The following is a 16,898-nucleotide window of genomic DNA, read 5'->3' as shown; positions in this document are numbered from 1 at the left end:
ATGAAGTATCCTCCCAAATGCACACCTCAGTGACCCACTCCCAGGCTACAGGACACCCCACTAATGTGGGGAGACACCAAAGGGACACTTCAGTGTCCATCCTGAGATTGCCTGGCAGCTTTTAGGCAGGAGCCAAATCTCCAGCCAGTGCAAAGTCAGCACAGCTCTGGTGACTTCACTGCTGACATCCCTGGGTGCCAGTGTGCACCACCACTCACCATTTTCGGGTTAACCAGAGGAGAGAAATTATCCCAGCTCGGGATCTTTGGGCAAACAGACTCCAAGGAGTCTCTCCCCAGTTCTTTGCTCACCACTGGTCCCGCTGCTTCCTGAGTCTGGGAAGAAGAGGCTGGAGGCTTTGGTGTGGAAAAGGCCAGTCAGGCAGGGGACTATCAGTGTCATAACATCCTGCCTGGGGAGAGGATGTGTTTGAGAGTGTGGAGCTGCCTCCCCTGCTCTGCCACGCCGCCGTCTCACTCCAGCGAGTGGCTCCCGGTAATTGCTCCCCCCGCGGTGCCCAGTTTGTATTCAGCACTCTCTGCATCAGCTATTGAGCTCCTTCCAGCTGCATTGATCGAGCTGGTGATATCGCTCTGCATCCCATTTGTGTGAGCACAGCCTCGTTCCCCCACCTGATCCTTATCACATTTTTAATAACCCCGATCACCCGGGAGCAGGGAGGCAGTGATCACTCCCTGCAGGATGGAGACCTGTCAGGGGCTCAGCTCATTTTCGGTGCCACCAAGACCTTCCCACAGCCTGCTTGTCCTCACCCCATCCCAAGCCCCTGGAAGGAACAGGATTTGCTCGATTCAACCCACACTAACAAGATGTCTGTCTCCCTCCCTCCTCTCTCTCCTGCTCGCACACACATGTTTATCTCCCTCTCCTAACCACTGCAAGGACTTTATTGGATTTTTGGATCTGCTGATCAACAGCCTCCAAAACACCTTCAGACACTGTCATAGCCCAGCACTCAGCAGGGGAAGTTCACTGCTGTAAACTCAGCAAGCTGCACTGACCTCAGTCCTGGCCGAGGATCCAGCACCAAAGGCTGATTTACACCAGGCACAGCCTTGCTGTGGGCCCAGGACACACTGTACTGTTCCTTCTTCATGGGCTGTGAAGGGGAACACTGGGCCAAGGCTTCCATTTCCCTATTAAACCCTCACTCTGGCAAAACTTCCCTGTCGAGAGTATTTGGTGCCTAGAAAAGCTCTCACCCTCCAAACACAGACTTCAGTGTCCATCCTGAGATTGCCTGGCAGCTTTTAGGCAGGAGCCAAACCTCCAGCCAGTGCAAAGTCAGCACAGCTCTGGTGACTTCACTGCTGACATCCCTGGGTGCCAGTGTGCACCACCACTCACCGTTTTCGGGTTAACCAGAGGAGAGAAATCATCCCAGCTCGGGATCTTTGGGCAAACAGACTCCAAGTAGTCTCTCCCCAGGTCATGGAAGGCAGAACTAGTACACTTAGCCCAGAAAGGGCAGAGGGTGCCATCCTGGTCCTATTTGTGTTCAAAGAACAGGTGGACGTGGCACCTGAGGACAGGATTTAGGGATGAACTCGGAGGTTGTGCTGGGTTGATGGTTGGAGTTGATGATCCTAAAATCCCAGGCTGGTTTGGGTCAAGAGGGAACTTAGAGATCATCTTGTTCCAACCTCCTGCCATGGGTAGGGACACCTCCCACTAGCCCAGGTTGCTCAGAGCCCCCTCCAACCCTGCCTTGTTCTCAGAGGTCTTTTCCAACCTTAACAATTCCACGATTCTATTTAAACTGAGCACTCTGCAGCTACTCCAGGTTTTCACAGCTCAGGTACAAACATGTGGAGTCCAGGGCAAGACTCAGTGACAGAGAGGGGAGCAGGAGGACTGCTCTTCCTCCAGGGACACCCAAAAAATGGCTAAAACACGGACTCCTCACAAGAAGCTTGAAAATACTTAAGGCTCCTGTGTCACAGAATAATTAAGGCTGGAAAAGACCTCCAAGATCTTCATGTCCCAGTGCCACTCTGGTCCCCTACAGTGACCTGGCACTGCTGGAGATCATTTACAACAATAAGAGCACGAAAAGGAAGATAAATATGCAAATAAACAAAGGACACACAACACAAATGACTTTCCCAGGGGACTGGGGGTATCTCCCACCCTTCTCCATCACTCCCAGCTCCTCACACCACTGGGACACCGACCCTGCAATGGTCCCACTGACCAATTCCTCCCCCAGGATCACCAAACCTCCTCTGTTGGATGTGCAGAAAACCCCAGCCTTTGCCTCTCTGGATCCTGTTGCCCTCAGAGCTGAGCTGCCAAGTCTGTTAATCATTCCAAAGCTCCAGCAACACATTTATTTATTTACTCAAGTGGACAATATTATGTTAAGTGCTTTATGGCTTTCTTGAAAGGCTCAATTTATTTATAAACTATTGACAGAGTCAATAAGTTCATAATGGGCCACATGTAAAAATCAATTCCCGTGGAAGCAAAAAAAGAAAAAAAAAAAGTCATCACAGCAACAAATTGTGGCCTTTTGAGGAGGTAAGTGGATGTGGTAGATCTCCTCAAGGCACTGTTACTTGGCCATTTATGTAGTAAAAGGGAAACTGTGAGCTAAGGGACAATTTAGGGGAACACACACACACACAAATATATATTATATATATATGTATATATAAAATTTGATTGCTCTTACAAAGTTGACACATCACAAAAGCATCAATGTGCAATGTAAGGATGGGTCCTTAACCTCCTCATGCAAGGAGAGCTATTAAATTTTGGAGCCTGTTCTTCAAACGATGGCACTTTAGGAAAATACATCCTTAGTGAAAGCACTTGTCTGCAACTTCTCTGCAGGGAGCCCGAGGTTTGGAGAGCAGCAAACCCTCAGGGGGGGAAAAAAGAGGTCAAGTGCTGATGTTGGGACCTGAAAAAACACAGTTCTTGGAAAAATGAGGGGTAGGGAGCCTGAAAGACAAACAGGGCAAGACAGTGTGAGGGCACAGGGAAAGGAGGAGGTTTGCTCTCACCTCAGGGGGCCTGGGGGGTACCTGAGGGAATCATTTACTGAACAACTGGAAATCCAGCACAGGGTGGACTCTGAACAGCACAAACAGACTGGGACAAGGTGAGGCAGCACAGGCAGAGAAAGCCAGGGAGGTGCAGTTATTCTTTGTCAAAATGCTCCTGTTCTCGTGCTAAGCAGGGTGAGGAGAAATGGCTCTGGCAGCCTTGCAAAAACCTGATTTGTTTGCCCTGCTACCACATGCCACTGAAAACATGAGCCATAAATCCAGGGCGTGCTAGGGGCTCTACAGAACGGTTTGTATCAGCTGCTGGGGAACAGGAAGGCTGGCTGGGCTGCAAGGGAAGATTTGTCAAAGAATAACGAGAGGAATCTGCCTTCCTCACCTGGTGAGGAAAGAGTGAGGGTGCCCAGAGCTGGTGCAGCAAAGCCAAACACCACTGGGGCTCAGGGTGCAGAACCAGACAGAGAAAAACAAGGTTATTTCACCAAAAAAAAAAAAAAAGGTGATTTCACAAAGCAGGACTAAAAACCTAAGCTCCACAGCCCTGGTCAGACACTAATCTGTAGTTCACTGCCCCCTCTGCTTTCCTTGGCATCATTCCCTGCTTCCAAGGGATGTCACTGGGATGACAAGCTGCCACTGAGACGTGTGACATTGTCTGGGGGATCTGGACACTCCTTTCCCCTCCAGTTCTAACGAGGCACCCAGAGCGACAATTCAGCTTTGAAACCCTCCTCCTGTATGAAGACCTCTTTATAAATCACTAAACAAAGAAGAAATAGGACACAAACAAAAAAGAAAAGCCCCGAACTGATTTATCTGGTCTCTGGGAATTGAGCACAGCAGCTGTTTTATCAGCAACAGCACCTGCACAGAATATTGTCAGGGAAAAAACTGCATCCAGTGAATAGCCTGCCTGACTTAAGGCACTAGTAAAACTCCTCTACACCTTCCTTCTGACAGTAATAATTTTAATTGTTTCCATTATTTCCATCTAATCTCCTTGATAAATGTTTTGAAACTTAAACCCAGCCTGAGGTCCGTATGTTATTAAAAAAAAAAAAATGCAAACAGAGAGGGGAGAAGGAAAAAAAAAAAGAAAAAAAAAAAAAACAAACCCAACAAGCTGCACGGAATTAACAAGCTGAAAGAATTAATTGTAGCACGGGATTTTGGAGGCATCAAACACCCCTCCTACTCTGTGCTGCTGATTTCAGGGATTTCCAGTGCTGGAAGGAAGGTTTTCTTCAATGCACAGCAGGCCATTTGCAATGGTTTATTTAGGCACTATTATTATTATTATTATTATTATTATTATTATTATTAAGCACACCATTACCCCCTTACATGGCCACAAGCTCTGTGGATCCCCAGCCAACCTGTGCCCTGCCAGGGAGCAGGGAAGGGACCATGAGGAGTTCTGAGCCCAGCTCAGCACCTCCTCAGGAAATTCCCTCCCAGAAGGGCAATTCCCAGAGCAAGAGAGTTCCTCACTGTGTGGAGACACCAGGAAAACACTTGGATCAGATGGATATTTGCTGCCAGGGGGTGGAGAACAGGAGGGGGCTCGGCTGCCACGGGGACCCCGTGCAGAGAGGATGGAGGGGAGGAAGCAAGATGCACACCAGACCTGCTCTGCTTCTCTGAGTTTCATTAGGAACTCCTGGAAAATTTGTTGAGCTTCTGCTGCTGACAAAAAGGGTCCCCTGAGCTGGCTGAGGGAGCCTGATAATGAATTTGCACGCAGTAAATTAGCCCGTGGATATTTTTCCATCGGGCTGCTCGCCTGGGCTCCCATTGAAATGCGTCGGGGGCCCAGGAATTCCTCCCCGTTTGCTCCTGCCATCGGGCTGGGAGAGCATTGCTGCTGCTATCTGCAGCCATCAGGCTGGAGCAGAGGGGCCATCATCCCAAAATCTCTCCCCTGTGCCCCGGTACAGTGGGAGCCACAACAACTTCCCTCCCTGTAAAGCTCCGCAGAGAGCGGAGCTGAGACACCGCGAGCTGTCGGCTGGGATGTGCTTATTAAATAAAATTAATGCTAAAAGACAGAAACAGAATTCCCCTCTACTGCTGCAGGGCAGGTGTTTAATTCAGCATTTTATCCTATTTTCTCCTCTTTTTTTTTCTTTTTGCCTGAAATATTTTTCCCATCTCTGAGCAGCTCAGTGCTACACAGACTGTCTATTCCCCTTCTGATGGTTCTCCCCCCACTTAAAGCCATCTTTTTGTTGCTCCCCTTGACAGCAGTTCACTGTGATTTTATCTTTTCTATTAGGCAGTGATTGCAAAACCTCAGAGGGTTCATTAGGAGCTTGATAATCCCCCCAGATTTATGAGTTTAAATTGCTCACTCCCATCTCCAATCCCCATTTAAATATTACTAATTTCCTTAAACATCTCTTCCATCTGCCCAGGTTTTGTCTGATGTCACCTTTCTGCAACGGTCCCTGCCAAAAATCCAGTTAGTTCTGCTAAGGGCTGGTCTTTTGGACAAAGTGGTAAAATAACCCGGGTAAACACATTAATATCTTGTGAGAGTGAATGGCAACAGAACTTGTTTCTTTCTCACCTGCCAGAACTGAGTTACACGAGATGAATGGGTTTCAAAGACAAATTTCACCTCAAGCAAATGCTTAAATCACACCCCTGCTCACAACTCGTGTGGGGGTGGAGGTGGGGAGCTTAATTTTAATAGTTATTTCTGTTATCTGTGAACAGACTCCGCTGTGCTGGTGATGAGCAAACAGAAACCCCCTCACTGTGTGCACAGTCCGTGGCACTCTGACTGCCAGGGGAGGGCAAGGGGAAGAAGAAAAAGTTGGTGGGAGCATTTGCAACAGGAAAACTACTTCCTGGGAGTGGGAAATGACTGGAATGGTTTGGAGTTGAGGCAGGATGTGATGGGGGTGGTACTGTCCCTCACCAGCCCTGCCAGCAGCAGTAGCAGCACAGTGACACTGCCTGGGGGGGCAGAAATCACAGCCCCCAGTCTCCATCACTGCCTGACCCCCTCCAGGTGCATCCCTTCCTTCTCCATTCCTGCCCAGTGCTGATCCATCCCATGGGGATGAACGGGATCAGTGAAGCTTGTTCCTGCTGGGCTGACGTGGAGCAAGGACCTACGGATCAAACGCTGAGCAGGAACCAGAATCCTCTTTGCTCAGGCAGCAATCTGGTGGCTTTTTCTATATTCTCCCTATCCCCTTTTCCATTCTCTGCCCCAGTTGCTCTCTTGGCTTCCCAACCCCTCCATTTCACTCCTTTCCCCCTCCTCCTCTCCACTCCAGCTCTCCTGCCCACCCGTTTGGCTCCATCCCTTCCCGTCTGTCTCCCACCCAAACACAAAGCATGATTCAGCTCTCGGCTTTCCTGGCACAGGCACACCCTGGCATAAATATTAATAGAAATTAGAGAATATGACTCTCATATGGGGCTGGGAGGCACCTCCACTCAACCCTCCAGCCCATCCCAGGTTTCCATCAGCCCCACACCAGCACTAATAGGCAGGTATGTGGCCTCCTGGTAGCACTTCCCTCACACCACACGGCAACTGCTGCAGCAGGAGAAGTTCCTCTGATGTTTATTTTGGGTTTCCCCCTGCTGCTGCCTAAGCCCATTACTCCTTGTTTAGCACAGTGCTCTGGGGTTTAACCACACCATCCCCCCATTAATGTTATTAGGATCTATAAAGCCAAACCACCAGGGGCCATGCTGGAGATACACCCACATTGATGGGCTCAGCTTTCCTCTGTCCCACAGAGCAGCTCTCAGAGGCTCAGCAATAAAGCACAGGGCTGTGATGCCCTCTGGATGCTCCTCCCAGGGCAGCCTATGGGGAATGGGGTCAGGGGGTGACACTTCTGAACCCTTGGCGAGGAACAACCCATCTGCTGGAGCTTCCCAAGGACCTACACATCTCACTGCACCATCGTCATAACGTCTGCGAACCTTCCTTTGGCTGCTGCGCCACATCCATCAGCCTTCACCTCCCAAAGACCAGGGCAAGCCTCCCCCTGACTGCTGCTCAGCTTTGCAGGAGGACTCCCCTCCTTGCCTCCCTTCCCTCCCCACCCCAAGCACGTGGCTCTTCCCGCGGGTCAGGGGGATCAGCTCCCATTACCGGGACTCCGCACGCGCGCGGGAGGGAAGCCGAGAGCGACGTCTTACCAGATTAGTGAAGATATAGGTGTAATAGGCAGACGCCATCCCCAGCTCAGCTGCCTGTGAAGGAGAGGAAAGGAGATTAAACCAGAGCCTGACAATCTTCAGTCTCCACTCCAGCAAGGCACAGCCTGGGCCACGTTTGCTTTTCCATCCTTATCGCTCCGCGCCAGCGCCGCCGCCTTCCCGCGGCAGGGACGGCTGGGACACAGCTGGGACCTGTGGAATTAAAGGCTGGGGAAGCAATTCTGCAGCAGGGCTGAGCCTACCTGAGGTCCCCTCTCAGCACAGGGGGTGCCTGGCAGAGAGAAATGACCCAACACTGCCCAAGCTGCAGCTCCAGACCCCTGGGAGATTCCCTGCTCCCTCCACGGCGTGGAATTCAGGGATTTCTGCACGTGGCTGCATCCTGTGGGTGTACCCAGCCAAGGAGAGGATGCCCATTGGAAGTAGAACCTTCTGAACACCCAGCAGACCCTAATGGTCCACACAGACCATGGGTCCTGAAGCCCCGGCCCCAAGATTCTCCAGAACACCTTGGGATGAGGAGTTCCATGGTGTGTTTGGAGGGGAAAAAAAGGTTTGCTGAGGTTTTCTGCTTTGTCTATGGAAGCTGCTTTGCTCCTGTTCAACTACCAACATATTTGGGGACATAATGAGGGAAAACAGCAGTTGAGAGCTCCAGGCTTGTCTCTTCCACTGCAAAAACAGATGCAGAGAACAAGGCAGGAAAAGCTCTTTTGGGATTATAGGAGAAGGAAAGTCAAGCTACTGGGAGTTTCCCATTTGGGGCTCCAGCCCCAAAAATTAATAAGCATTAATGGAACCCAGTAATTCAGCCCGTTCTCCACAATTTGGACAGGCTTTTGATGGCCACAGAAATAGAAGAAAAGAGGGTAAAAATATATAGGGATGCAGAGAGAGCACAGATGTTTCCATGGGGATGATCTCTTCTAGAGATCACAGACCAGATCACTGAAGTCCTTTTCCAAAATTCTCACTAAACAAGTGAGTTAGTTGTGGGAACAGATGTTCAGGAAAGTGAGGCATTAATCTGCAGATCCTCCTGGAAGCCTGTGTTTTGCTGCCAAGCACAGCTGGTCCCAAATCATGCTTCAAGACCTTGGCAAAGAGGTTTTCCCATCACTCCAAACCACACAAAGGAGCAGGAGACAAAGAGGGAAGGGCCAAAGGCAGCACCTCCTGATTTTACTCCCTTTCAAACTCCCCCAGAAGCTGAAGGATGGTGACAAGAGAAAATAAGTGAAAGAAAGGTCCCAAGAAGGGATGGCTCAGATTGCACCTCTCCCTACTCCTGCCCTGTCCTTCACCTGTTCCTGTGCAAACCTGAGGCCACCACCACTGCTGGTGGCTCAGGTCTGGCTGTGTCCAGCCCTGTGGCTGCACACTGTCACCCTGTCCCTGGCACAGGTGGCAAAACAAACCCAGCAAAGTCACTGGATGAAAAGGGCACCCTGGCTGTGGAGGAGGCTCCCGACAGCTGCATCGCTTTTAAACACCCCCCACAGTAAAACCTGGCACCAGTTTCCCTCCCTCACCCCTTGCTGGGGCCAGTGCTGATGTCAGCTCTCCCTCTGACCCACTTTGAAGTCATTGTGGCTGATTTCAAGGGCAGAGAATCAAAGGGAGCAGCAGAGCAGCTCCCGGGAGCGTCGCTCCCATCGTGCCAACGGGAGCTGGGACAGGCTGGGAATCCAGGGAGCAGCCACGTGTCTCCAGCCCACACGTGGAGGGCAAGAGATGAGAAACTGCAATTTCTCTCCCTGTGGCAGGCCAGGACTGGTCTCCTAAGGCAGAGGTGACATTTCCAAACCAACAGTGCCCTTTTCTTGCTGTTGGCGACCTGTGAGAGGGACAAGGCTGCACCTCCTTGCTCGACACCCACCTCACCCCATATCTGCTTCCACCTCTGCAAGGAAAGGACTTCCCAGCCTCCCAAGGTGCGAGAAGTTGCCAGATCACAAGCTCATTATTTATTACCTTCCATTCCTACAATCCTCTGGCTGGGAAGGCTGGATTAGTTTTTACAGAAAAAAAAAAAAAATCGTGGGAATCACTGACATCTTTATCAGTTGTGGCAGAAGGAGCTGGGCAGGGAGGCTGTGTGTGCCTGAAGGGAGCTGCTGTGTGCCTGTGGGAAGTCACTATAGCAACAGAGGAGGGGGACAGCCCTCAGCAGCCAGGCAGCAACAGGGACCTGGGGTGGGGGGGAAAGGGAGGAAAAAAAACCCCACACCAAAAAAAATCCCTGCGCAGAGAGACCCAAAAAAAATCCCCCAAACTGTCTATTTAAAAATAAAAACATGACATGCAGCGGAACAAAAAAATCTTTGGGGAGGTGGGGAATAATAAAAACATCCCTTCTGGCTGTCATCAAGGATAAATCTGACACAGTCAAGGCCTCTGGATGACTAATTCCGTGATAAAGCAGCCAGGACACTGCGTGGAATGGCTGCACCAACAGCCAAGGGGATCCCACGGCTTGGATCCTGCCTCCATTCAGGAATGTGCTTCTTGTACCTCCCAGGATGCAGGAAATTCTACCCAACTTTAGACTCCATCTGGAGCCACTGCTCAGTTTTGAGGCAGACTATCAAAACAAGCTCTAAAAACTGCGGCGAGAGACCATTTAAAAATAAACACGATTAAAATGAAATCTCGGTTAATAAGACAATTAAAAAAAAAAAGAAAAAGGCAGCAAAAAGTTAAGGAACATAATGGGAGGAGAGAAAAACGAGACACCAGTGCACTGATGGACTAATTTCAGGGGGCTGAGCTGTTTGATGGCAACAGGAGCCACCAGCACACACCACTTGGAGAAGGTAAACACATCAGCTCAGAGCAATTAAAGCATCACTTCCCCAGATAAGAGTCCTGGAAAGAGAGGGCAAATTATTTTCCCCATAAACTCCATCACAGTGGCAATTCCCCTCCCAGCAGAGCCCATTTCCAGGGATTTCCCCACTCCACTACCATGCAACACGTGGGACCTGGCTCAGGGGGAGCAGCAGCCCCCGGAGCTGGGACAGGGAAGGGACACTCACCTTCTGCAGGATGGTGTGGGACATGGAAGCGTTGGCATGGACAATGATTGTGGCCGTCTTGTCATCCCTGATCTCCTTCAGGAGAGGGGTGGGATCCCGGCTGTCATCCAGCATCCGCACCGAGAGCGTGTCCTTGGAAATGAGGAACTGCCGGAGAAGCTTCTCCAGGTTTAAAAGGCCTTCAAATAAAAGGGAGAAAAGCCTTTAAACGTTATGCTTGGCTCAGAAAGCTCTTCTCCCATGGCCCACAACCATTCCCAGTAGGATGCAGTCCCGCAGTTCCGTGTCTGTGCAAAGGAAAGGATTTGGGACTCACTGCTTGGCCCAGCAGGGAATGGGAAATGATGGAGCTACACCAGCTGTTCTCCAGGAAAAAGAAACTTCACTGCTTGGTCCAGCAGGGAATGGGAAATGATGGAGCTACACCAGCTGTTCTCCAGGAAACAGTGGCCCTAAAGTCCTCTTGAGAAGAGATAAGATTGTTGATACAAATTTGCTGAGGACCCCAGAGTCCAGAGAAGCTTTTCATAATCTCCCTGTATGGGGGATTGTTCAGGTTATTGGAGGATTATTCCTTCTCCTCAAGCATTTCCAGCTCCCAGACTAAGTGGCCTGCAAGGCACAACTCGATACACTTGGGAGATCCTGGAGCACTCTGCTGGGAAGCTGCTGTCTTCCAAGGGGATGGAAAGCTCTGCTGAGGTCATTGCTAAAATACAGCATTAATTCCACATTAAAAAATTGGCTGAATTGGCTGTGACTAAAATTGTGAGTATGGTCCTGGTGTGGGTCAGAATTACCTGTGGGCTGGGGGTTCCCAGAGCAACACAGAAGCCAACAATAACACCAACCAACCCACTAACCAGCACATTTGGTGCTTTATGGAGAAATTAGGAGAGTTTTAAAGCAGGACAATGTTTGGAGTCCAGGCTCCATGGCTGGACAAGGTCTCTGGACATCCACCTTCCACCTCCATGGCACAGCCCTCCTCCTCCCCACAGTCTGCCCTGCCAGCCCTGCCAGCTGCATCTCTGCCTTTCTGTGCCCCCAGTGAACCCCCTGAGTGCTCAGCACCACCCCGGGGCAGTGTCTGGATGGGACCAGCCACGGGAAGGGGGTATGGAAAAGGGCCACCCCCCTGGATGAGTCCTGACTTCCCTGGGCTTGTTCTCCATCACCTTTTTGGCACTTCTGACTGAAGTTTCCCCCTGCAGCCTGGTCACTGCAAGGGCTCCTTCCAACCCAGCTGCCTTGAAGTCTAATAAGATGTCAAAGCTTCTGCTGCAGCTTTTCTCAGTCACGACAGCATATGTGATAAGAGTCTGCCTCTTCCACCCAGCAGCTGAGTTTCATCAAGAAATAACCTCCTGTCAAGTCTGATTGACCAATGGGACCACCAGATGTAATCATTGGCGAGGCACAGGCAGCAGGCACGGCCACACATCCCATCCCTGCAGGAATCCATAAAGGAGGAGGGAACTGAACTGAAGGAAACCAAAAAGAACAGGACTATGAGCAGCATCACATCCTGGCTGGCAGAAAGGCAAACCCATCCTCCAGTCATCACCCTCTGCTCTTAACATTCCTCACTTCTGGCTGCACAAACCCCCTCATTCACCAGCAGGTCAAGGGCCAGGGAAGCGACACAAGAGGATGTGATTGAGCAGAGCTCTGCTCCCAAGGACTCCCAGCACTCCACAGAGGTAACAAAGCAGTGCAGCTAAAGGGACACATCCAAGATGAGGAGCCTCTCATTCACAGGGAGACTTTTTCAGCACGTTAAGTTTGTTCTGAGCTCCTCACAATGCTCTTGTTTCTTAGCTTTTCTCTGGGTACAGGTAGGAACTCAGCAAAGGACTGAAAAAACAGCCAGGACTGCTCTGGGTCACACCAGCTTCTTTTTCTCTCTCACTGGCCAGCAAATTCACTCTGCATAAAGGACACATGGAGTAGACCTCACCTGAATCCACACAAACAACAAATTTTACCCAAGCCCTCCATTTGATCCTTGCAAGGTTTATTTCCCCCTAATTCCACCCCTGCAAGGGACCAGAGCCAGGTTGCTGCAAGTAACAGAGCTGAGACTCCCAAGTTTACTGACAGCTCATCCCAGCAGGATCTGCTGCTGTGAAACTCAGGAAGGTATTTTCAAAAGCACATCAAGCACAGAGAGGAGGAAGTGGGACCAGGGGGGAAAAGAAAAAAAAAAAAAAGGAATCATTTGATCTCCTCCTCTGACTGGAGGAAATTATCATTTCCAGCACATCAGATCCTACCTGAAGCCTCATCAAGCTTCCTGCTTGCAGCTCCTCTTGCTGTGCTGAGGGAAGTCTCTATTATCTGAAGAGATTCCCCTTTGTTTGATGAGGACTGGAGATGCTGCTGCTGCCAGACTGGCACTTCAGAGGGATGTGAACACGAGTGAGGGCTCGGAGACTCCTCCTGGCAACTCTGAAGTTGTAAAGTGAGGGCCACGGTGCACAGAGAGGCTGCACCAGGCACCTGCTCTTTGAACAGCTCTGTGGGGACCAGCACTGAGCTGTCAGTGGCCCAAACTGGCCAGTGGCAAGTCCTGACCTTGCTTATTTTATTTTTCCTTATGCAAACCTTTGGAGCTGGCAGGAGCAGCCCACCCCCAAGCTCTGGGCACAAGAGCAGCTTCCTGGGAAGCAGGGTCCCACATATCCCTGTTTATTGCTCATTCCTGCTTATTCCTCTTGCCTGTGAGGTTCTGCTGATGGACACCCAGAGTCCTGTTTGTGATTGCAGTCCCTGACACCGATGGCTGGGAAGAGAATGGAGATTCCCCTCATCCAGCCTCACTCTTACACCCAACACCACTGCTCCAAACATCCCTGAGCACCCCAGGATGTGCTCAAGGCCCTTGATCTCAGTGCCCTGGTCTCCTCTTTTTAAGCACTGGGTGTTATTCCCTCCCCTCTCTGACAATTAGAGCTCCTATTAAACCCATACACCCCTCAATCTGCTTTTTTGGGGGTAAGGTTTTTGTGGAATCAAACCAAACCTTCCACATTAGGACTTCAGAGCAATTCACAAACTGGCAAATTATTCCACACCAGAGAGAGAAACTGAGCCACATAATCTCAATTCTGTTCACCAAACTAAGCCACATCATCTCATTCTCTTCACCAGACTCGGTCCCTTAATGTCATTCTATCCACCAAACTGAGTCATACAACCTCATTCTATTCACCATGGCACCACACTTAGGCTGGCCCAAATTCACTGACTTTGAGGGTCCTTTTCTTCTTCTGCCAAGGCAAATTGCACTCAGTCCCCAGAGGAAGGATGTGACTCCCTGCAGTGACAGCAAGAGCCCCATCACACAGCCCTGCACTTAAAACCAAAACAGCTACAACTTTTCCCTCCTGGGACCCAAATAAAAATATCCCTCAAAGCAGCATTTCCTCACTGATGAGCACACAGCTCATATGCTCCCCTTGGTTGCCTCAAGGGAACCTTCCAAAAAAGCCTGAGATGCCTCGAGTTAGTTGTTTAAGGACTGTGCTCAGGAGCAGGGCATGTCCTAAGGGAAAATGAGGCTTTCTGCTCCTACATGAAGCTTGATTATGTGCTCTGCTACAGCCAGAGCATTCTGTGTTCCAAGCCCAGCTCACATCAGGTCCTTCCTGAGCACAAAAGAGCAGGATCCACAAAAGGCACCCATCCCACTGCTTCCCAGCGACTGGAAAGGGCTCAGGTTCTGCAGCTCATCCTAAATATTGAGTTATCCAGCAGTAAAACAAATTGGATTGCTTCAAGTAAAGGGGTGTTATTGGTTTTGATCCAGTTAAATGAAGAATCTTATTAATCATATTAATACCAACAGGAGGCACCTGCATGTTTTGGCAGAGAGCTGGGGAGGAGGGCAGGGGTGGATGTGTGCTCTGTGCCTGGCAGCTCTGGGGGGACAGGGCTCTGAGCCTCCTGCACGGCAGGTGAGAAAACCTAATTATCTTTTCTTTCCCCTCCTGCTTAAGGTTAAGGCAGACAATGAAAAATTCCAGCCCTGGAAGTAATGCAGGAGAGCATGTGCATGATTTTAATTGCATCATTTTGAGTCGGGTCCTTTCCTGGGGTAAATCTGAGCACGTTTACAGAAGGTAATTTACTGACTTCCATCAGCTCAGTATCTGGTCTCCTCAGGGCACATGAAGCAAAAAGGAAAGGCAGAGACACTCCTGTTCCCCCTGTCCCTGTGCAGGAGTCACCACAGCCCTGCATTACTGGCCCAGCTGGTGGGGTGAGGTTTGCCCAGGGCTGGCTGGGGATGGTGCTGCCTTTCCCTCCCACCTTGGCCCAGTCAGAAACCAGCATCCCCAGAGCTCTCCCTGGTGCCTTTTCAAAGCCCCTCTTCCAGGCTGGTTTGTGCCATTAACTGTGCTGATGAACAGGGCAATAAAAGCAGAATTGCTGTGGCTGTTCCACAGCATCTCCCTGCTGCCCAGTGACCTCCACAAGCACAGGACCCACTTTGCTCTCAGCACTGGGATGCAGAGCTGCTCCTGCCACATCAGGAGCTCTGCAGAGGTGACCATGGTCCTGCTGAGGTGAGAGCTCCAGCATCCAGATGCACCATGGCCAGCAGATGCAGGGCTGCAGAGCCCAAGAGGCCGTGTAGTGTATTGTCTATTAATCAAATCCCACTTTTAGGCCACAAGCTGCACGTGGGTTTGGGAAAGACATATTTCAAAAAGCTTTACTTGCCTAAAATAATCTCCAGAAACAAGCCTAAGCCTTTTTTTTTTTTTTTTCTCCTAAATTCAAAACCCCATCTGTGGAAGCAAAACACTCTTCAGACTGTCAAACAGAAGGCAGGCAAGTCTCTTCCCATCCCCTTTCCTCCTCTCACAAACACCTCCCTGGGGCAACAGGGTGGAGAACCTGCTCTGGGGTGGAGAAGGATGTGTCTGCACGAGAGATGGAGAGCTGGGATGCAACAGTGAGGTCCCACACGCTGCTGGTGGGACCTTCTCCAGCAAGCACCAAACACACAGGAGGGGATGGAAGAGAGGGGCAGGCAAAGCCAGCCTGGCAAGGACTCACATTCAGCTTTGGCACAGATGAGGCAGGCAGTGGTGCAGTTAAAGAAATTCAGGATTCCTGCCACGGCCACGCTGATGTCGGTGTTGCTGGGGTGGAGGTTGAGGGTGGTGAAGCGCTGGAGCTGCAGCTTCAGGAACTCCTCCGGTGCCACTTTGAAGTGAGGAACCTAAGTGGGCAGGGAGAGGAAAGAAAATATAATTAAAGAGGAAAGAGAAATAAAAACAAGTAAATCTGCGGTAAAGGGCCTTTGGCGTGAAAGGCACAGCAGGCAGGAAGGGAAACATCCCAATAAAACTGAATAAGCGTCGCTGGAGTCAAGAGAGGAGGGTGGGATTTGTGCAACAGCAGAGGAAAATAATTATCACAGCAACGAGAAGCCACGGGGAGAAGTGGATCAGGAAAAGTCTTGCTGAGCCACTCAGAGAAAGGCAACAGGGTCTGTGATTACAGCCCAGGAAACCTTCCGGATGAGTTCAACCCAATTAGCTGGGGCACTAATTGTAGCCAGGCCCACACGTCACGGTGGGCTGGCTGCCTGGGTAAGCAGGGAAGAGGCTCTGCAGGCAGGCTGGGATGCACTGGGATGCAGGCAGGGATACACTGGGATGCAGGCAGGCAGGGATACACTGGGATGCAGGCAGACAGGGATACACTGGGATGCAGGCAGGCTGGGATGCACTGGGATGCAGGCTGGGATACACTGGGATGCAGGCAGGCAAGGATACACTGGGATGCAGGCAGGCTGGGATACACTGGGATGCAGGCAGGGATACACTGGGATGCAGGCTGGGATACACTGGGATGCAGGCAGGCAGGGATACACTGGGATGCAGGCAGGCAGGGGTACACTGGGATGCAGGCAGGGATATATTGGGATGCAGGCAGGCTGGGATGCAGGCAGGCAGGGATATGCTGGGATGTAGGGATATGCTGGGATGCAGGGATATGCTGGGATGCAGGCAGGCAGGGATACAGTGGGATGCAGGCAGGTAGGGATACAGTGGGATGCAGGCAGGCTGGGATGCACTGGGATGCAGGCAGGCTGGGATGCAGGCAGGCAGGGATGCAGGCAGGCTGGGATACTCTGGGATGCAGGCATGGAGCCCCCAGCCCTTTGCTGTGTGCTGCAGATCCACCCCTGCCTGCTGAGCTGGTGTGTCATCGGGCAATTAGGGCAGATGAAGGGGAGAAGAGGATGACCCCGTGCTGGCAGGGCTCGGGAGAGAGGGGAACAGATGCAGCAGCCAGAAGCTTTGGGCATTTTTGATCAGCAGCGAGGTAACAGGTGGCCATACTACGGGCAAGCTCCCAGGGACTGGAACCACCAGTCCAGATAATGCTGCATTTGTCATTAACACACAGAGCAGGAGGAAGGGTGGGGATGTTGCTCCCCCGGGAATTTGGGGAGGGGGGAGCTGCACACCTTGCAGATTCCTGCAGAGGGAATGGGTGGGCAGACAGACAGATCAAGCTCAGGCACTGAGGGTTCAGCCAAATAAGGAGAGGGAATATTGTTTTCGTTTTGCTGAGTGAATTATTTGCAAGAAATAGAAGTCAGAGAAAGGGAAACATC

The 16,898-nt window shown here is 50.9% G+C and overlaps 1 protein-coding gene across 3 annotated transcripts in view; it reads right to left on the bottom strand.

The window, feature by feature from the left end:
• Nucleotides 1-16,898, bottom strand: part of GRIK4 (glutamate ionotropic receptor kainate type subunit 4) — a 183,544-nt gene that overhangs the window by 48,573 nt on the left and 118,073 nt on the right. For all 3 annotated transcript variants that reach the window (XM_032709625.1, XM_032709627.1, XM_032709626.1), the window contains 3 exons: nucleotides 15,326-15,491; nucleotides 10,259-10,437; nucleotides 7,200-7,253 (listed from right to left, as the gene is read on the bottom strand). In XM_032709625.1, the coding sequence (XP_032565516.1) occupies nucleotides 7,200-7,253; nucleotides 10,259-10,437; nucleotides 15,326-15,491 (399 nt within the window). The remainder of the gene's footprint in view (nucleotides 1-7,199; nucleotides 7,254-10,258; nucleotides 10,438-15,325; nucleotides 15,492-16,898) is intronic.

This window comes from Chiroxiphia lanceolata, chromosome 23 (genome assembly GCF_009829145.1).
Source record: "Chiroxiphia lanceolata isolate bChiLan1 chromosome 23, bChiLan1.pri, whole genome shotgun sequence".
NCBI lineage: Eukaryota > Metazoa > Chordata > Aves > Passeriformes > Pipridae > Chiroxiphia > Chiroxiphia lanceolata.
This window is presented reverse-complemented; position numbering and strand designations above follow the sequence as displayed.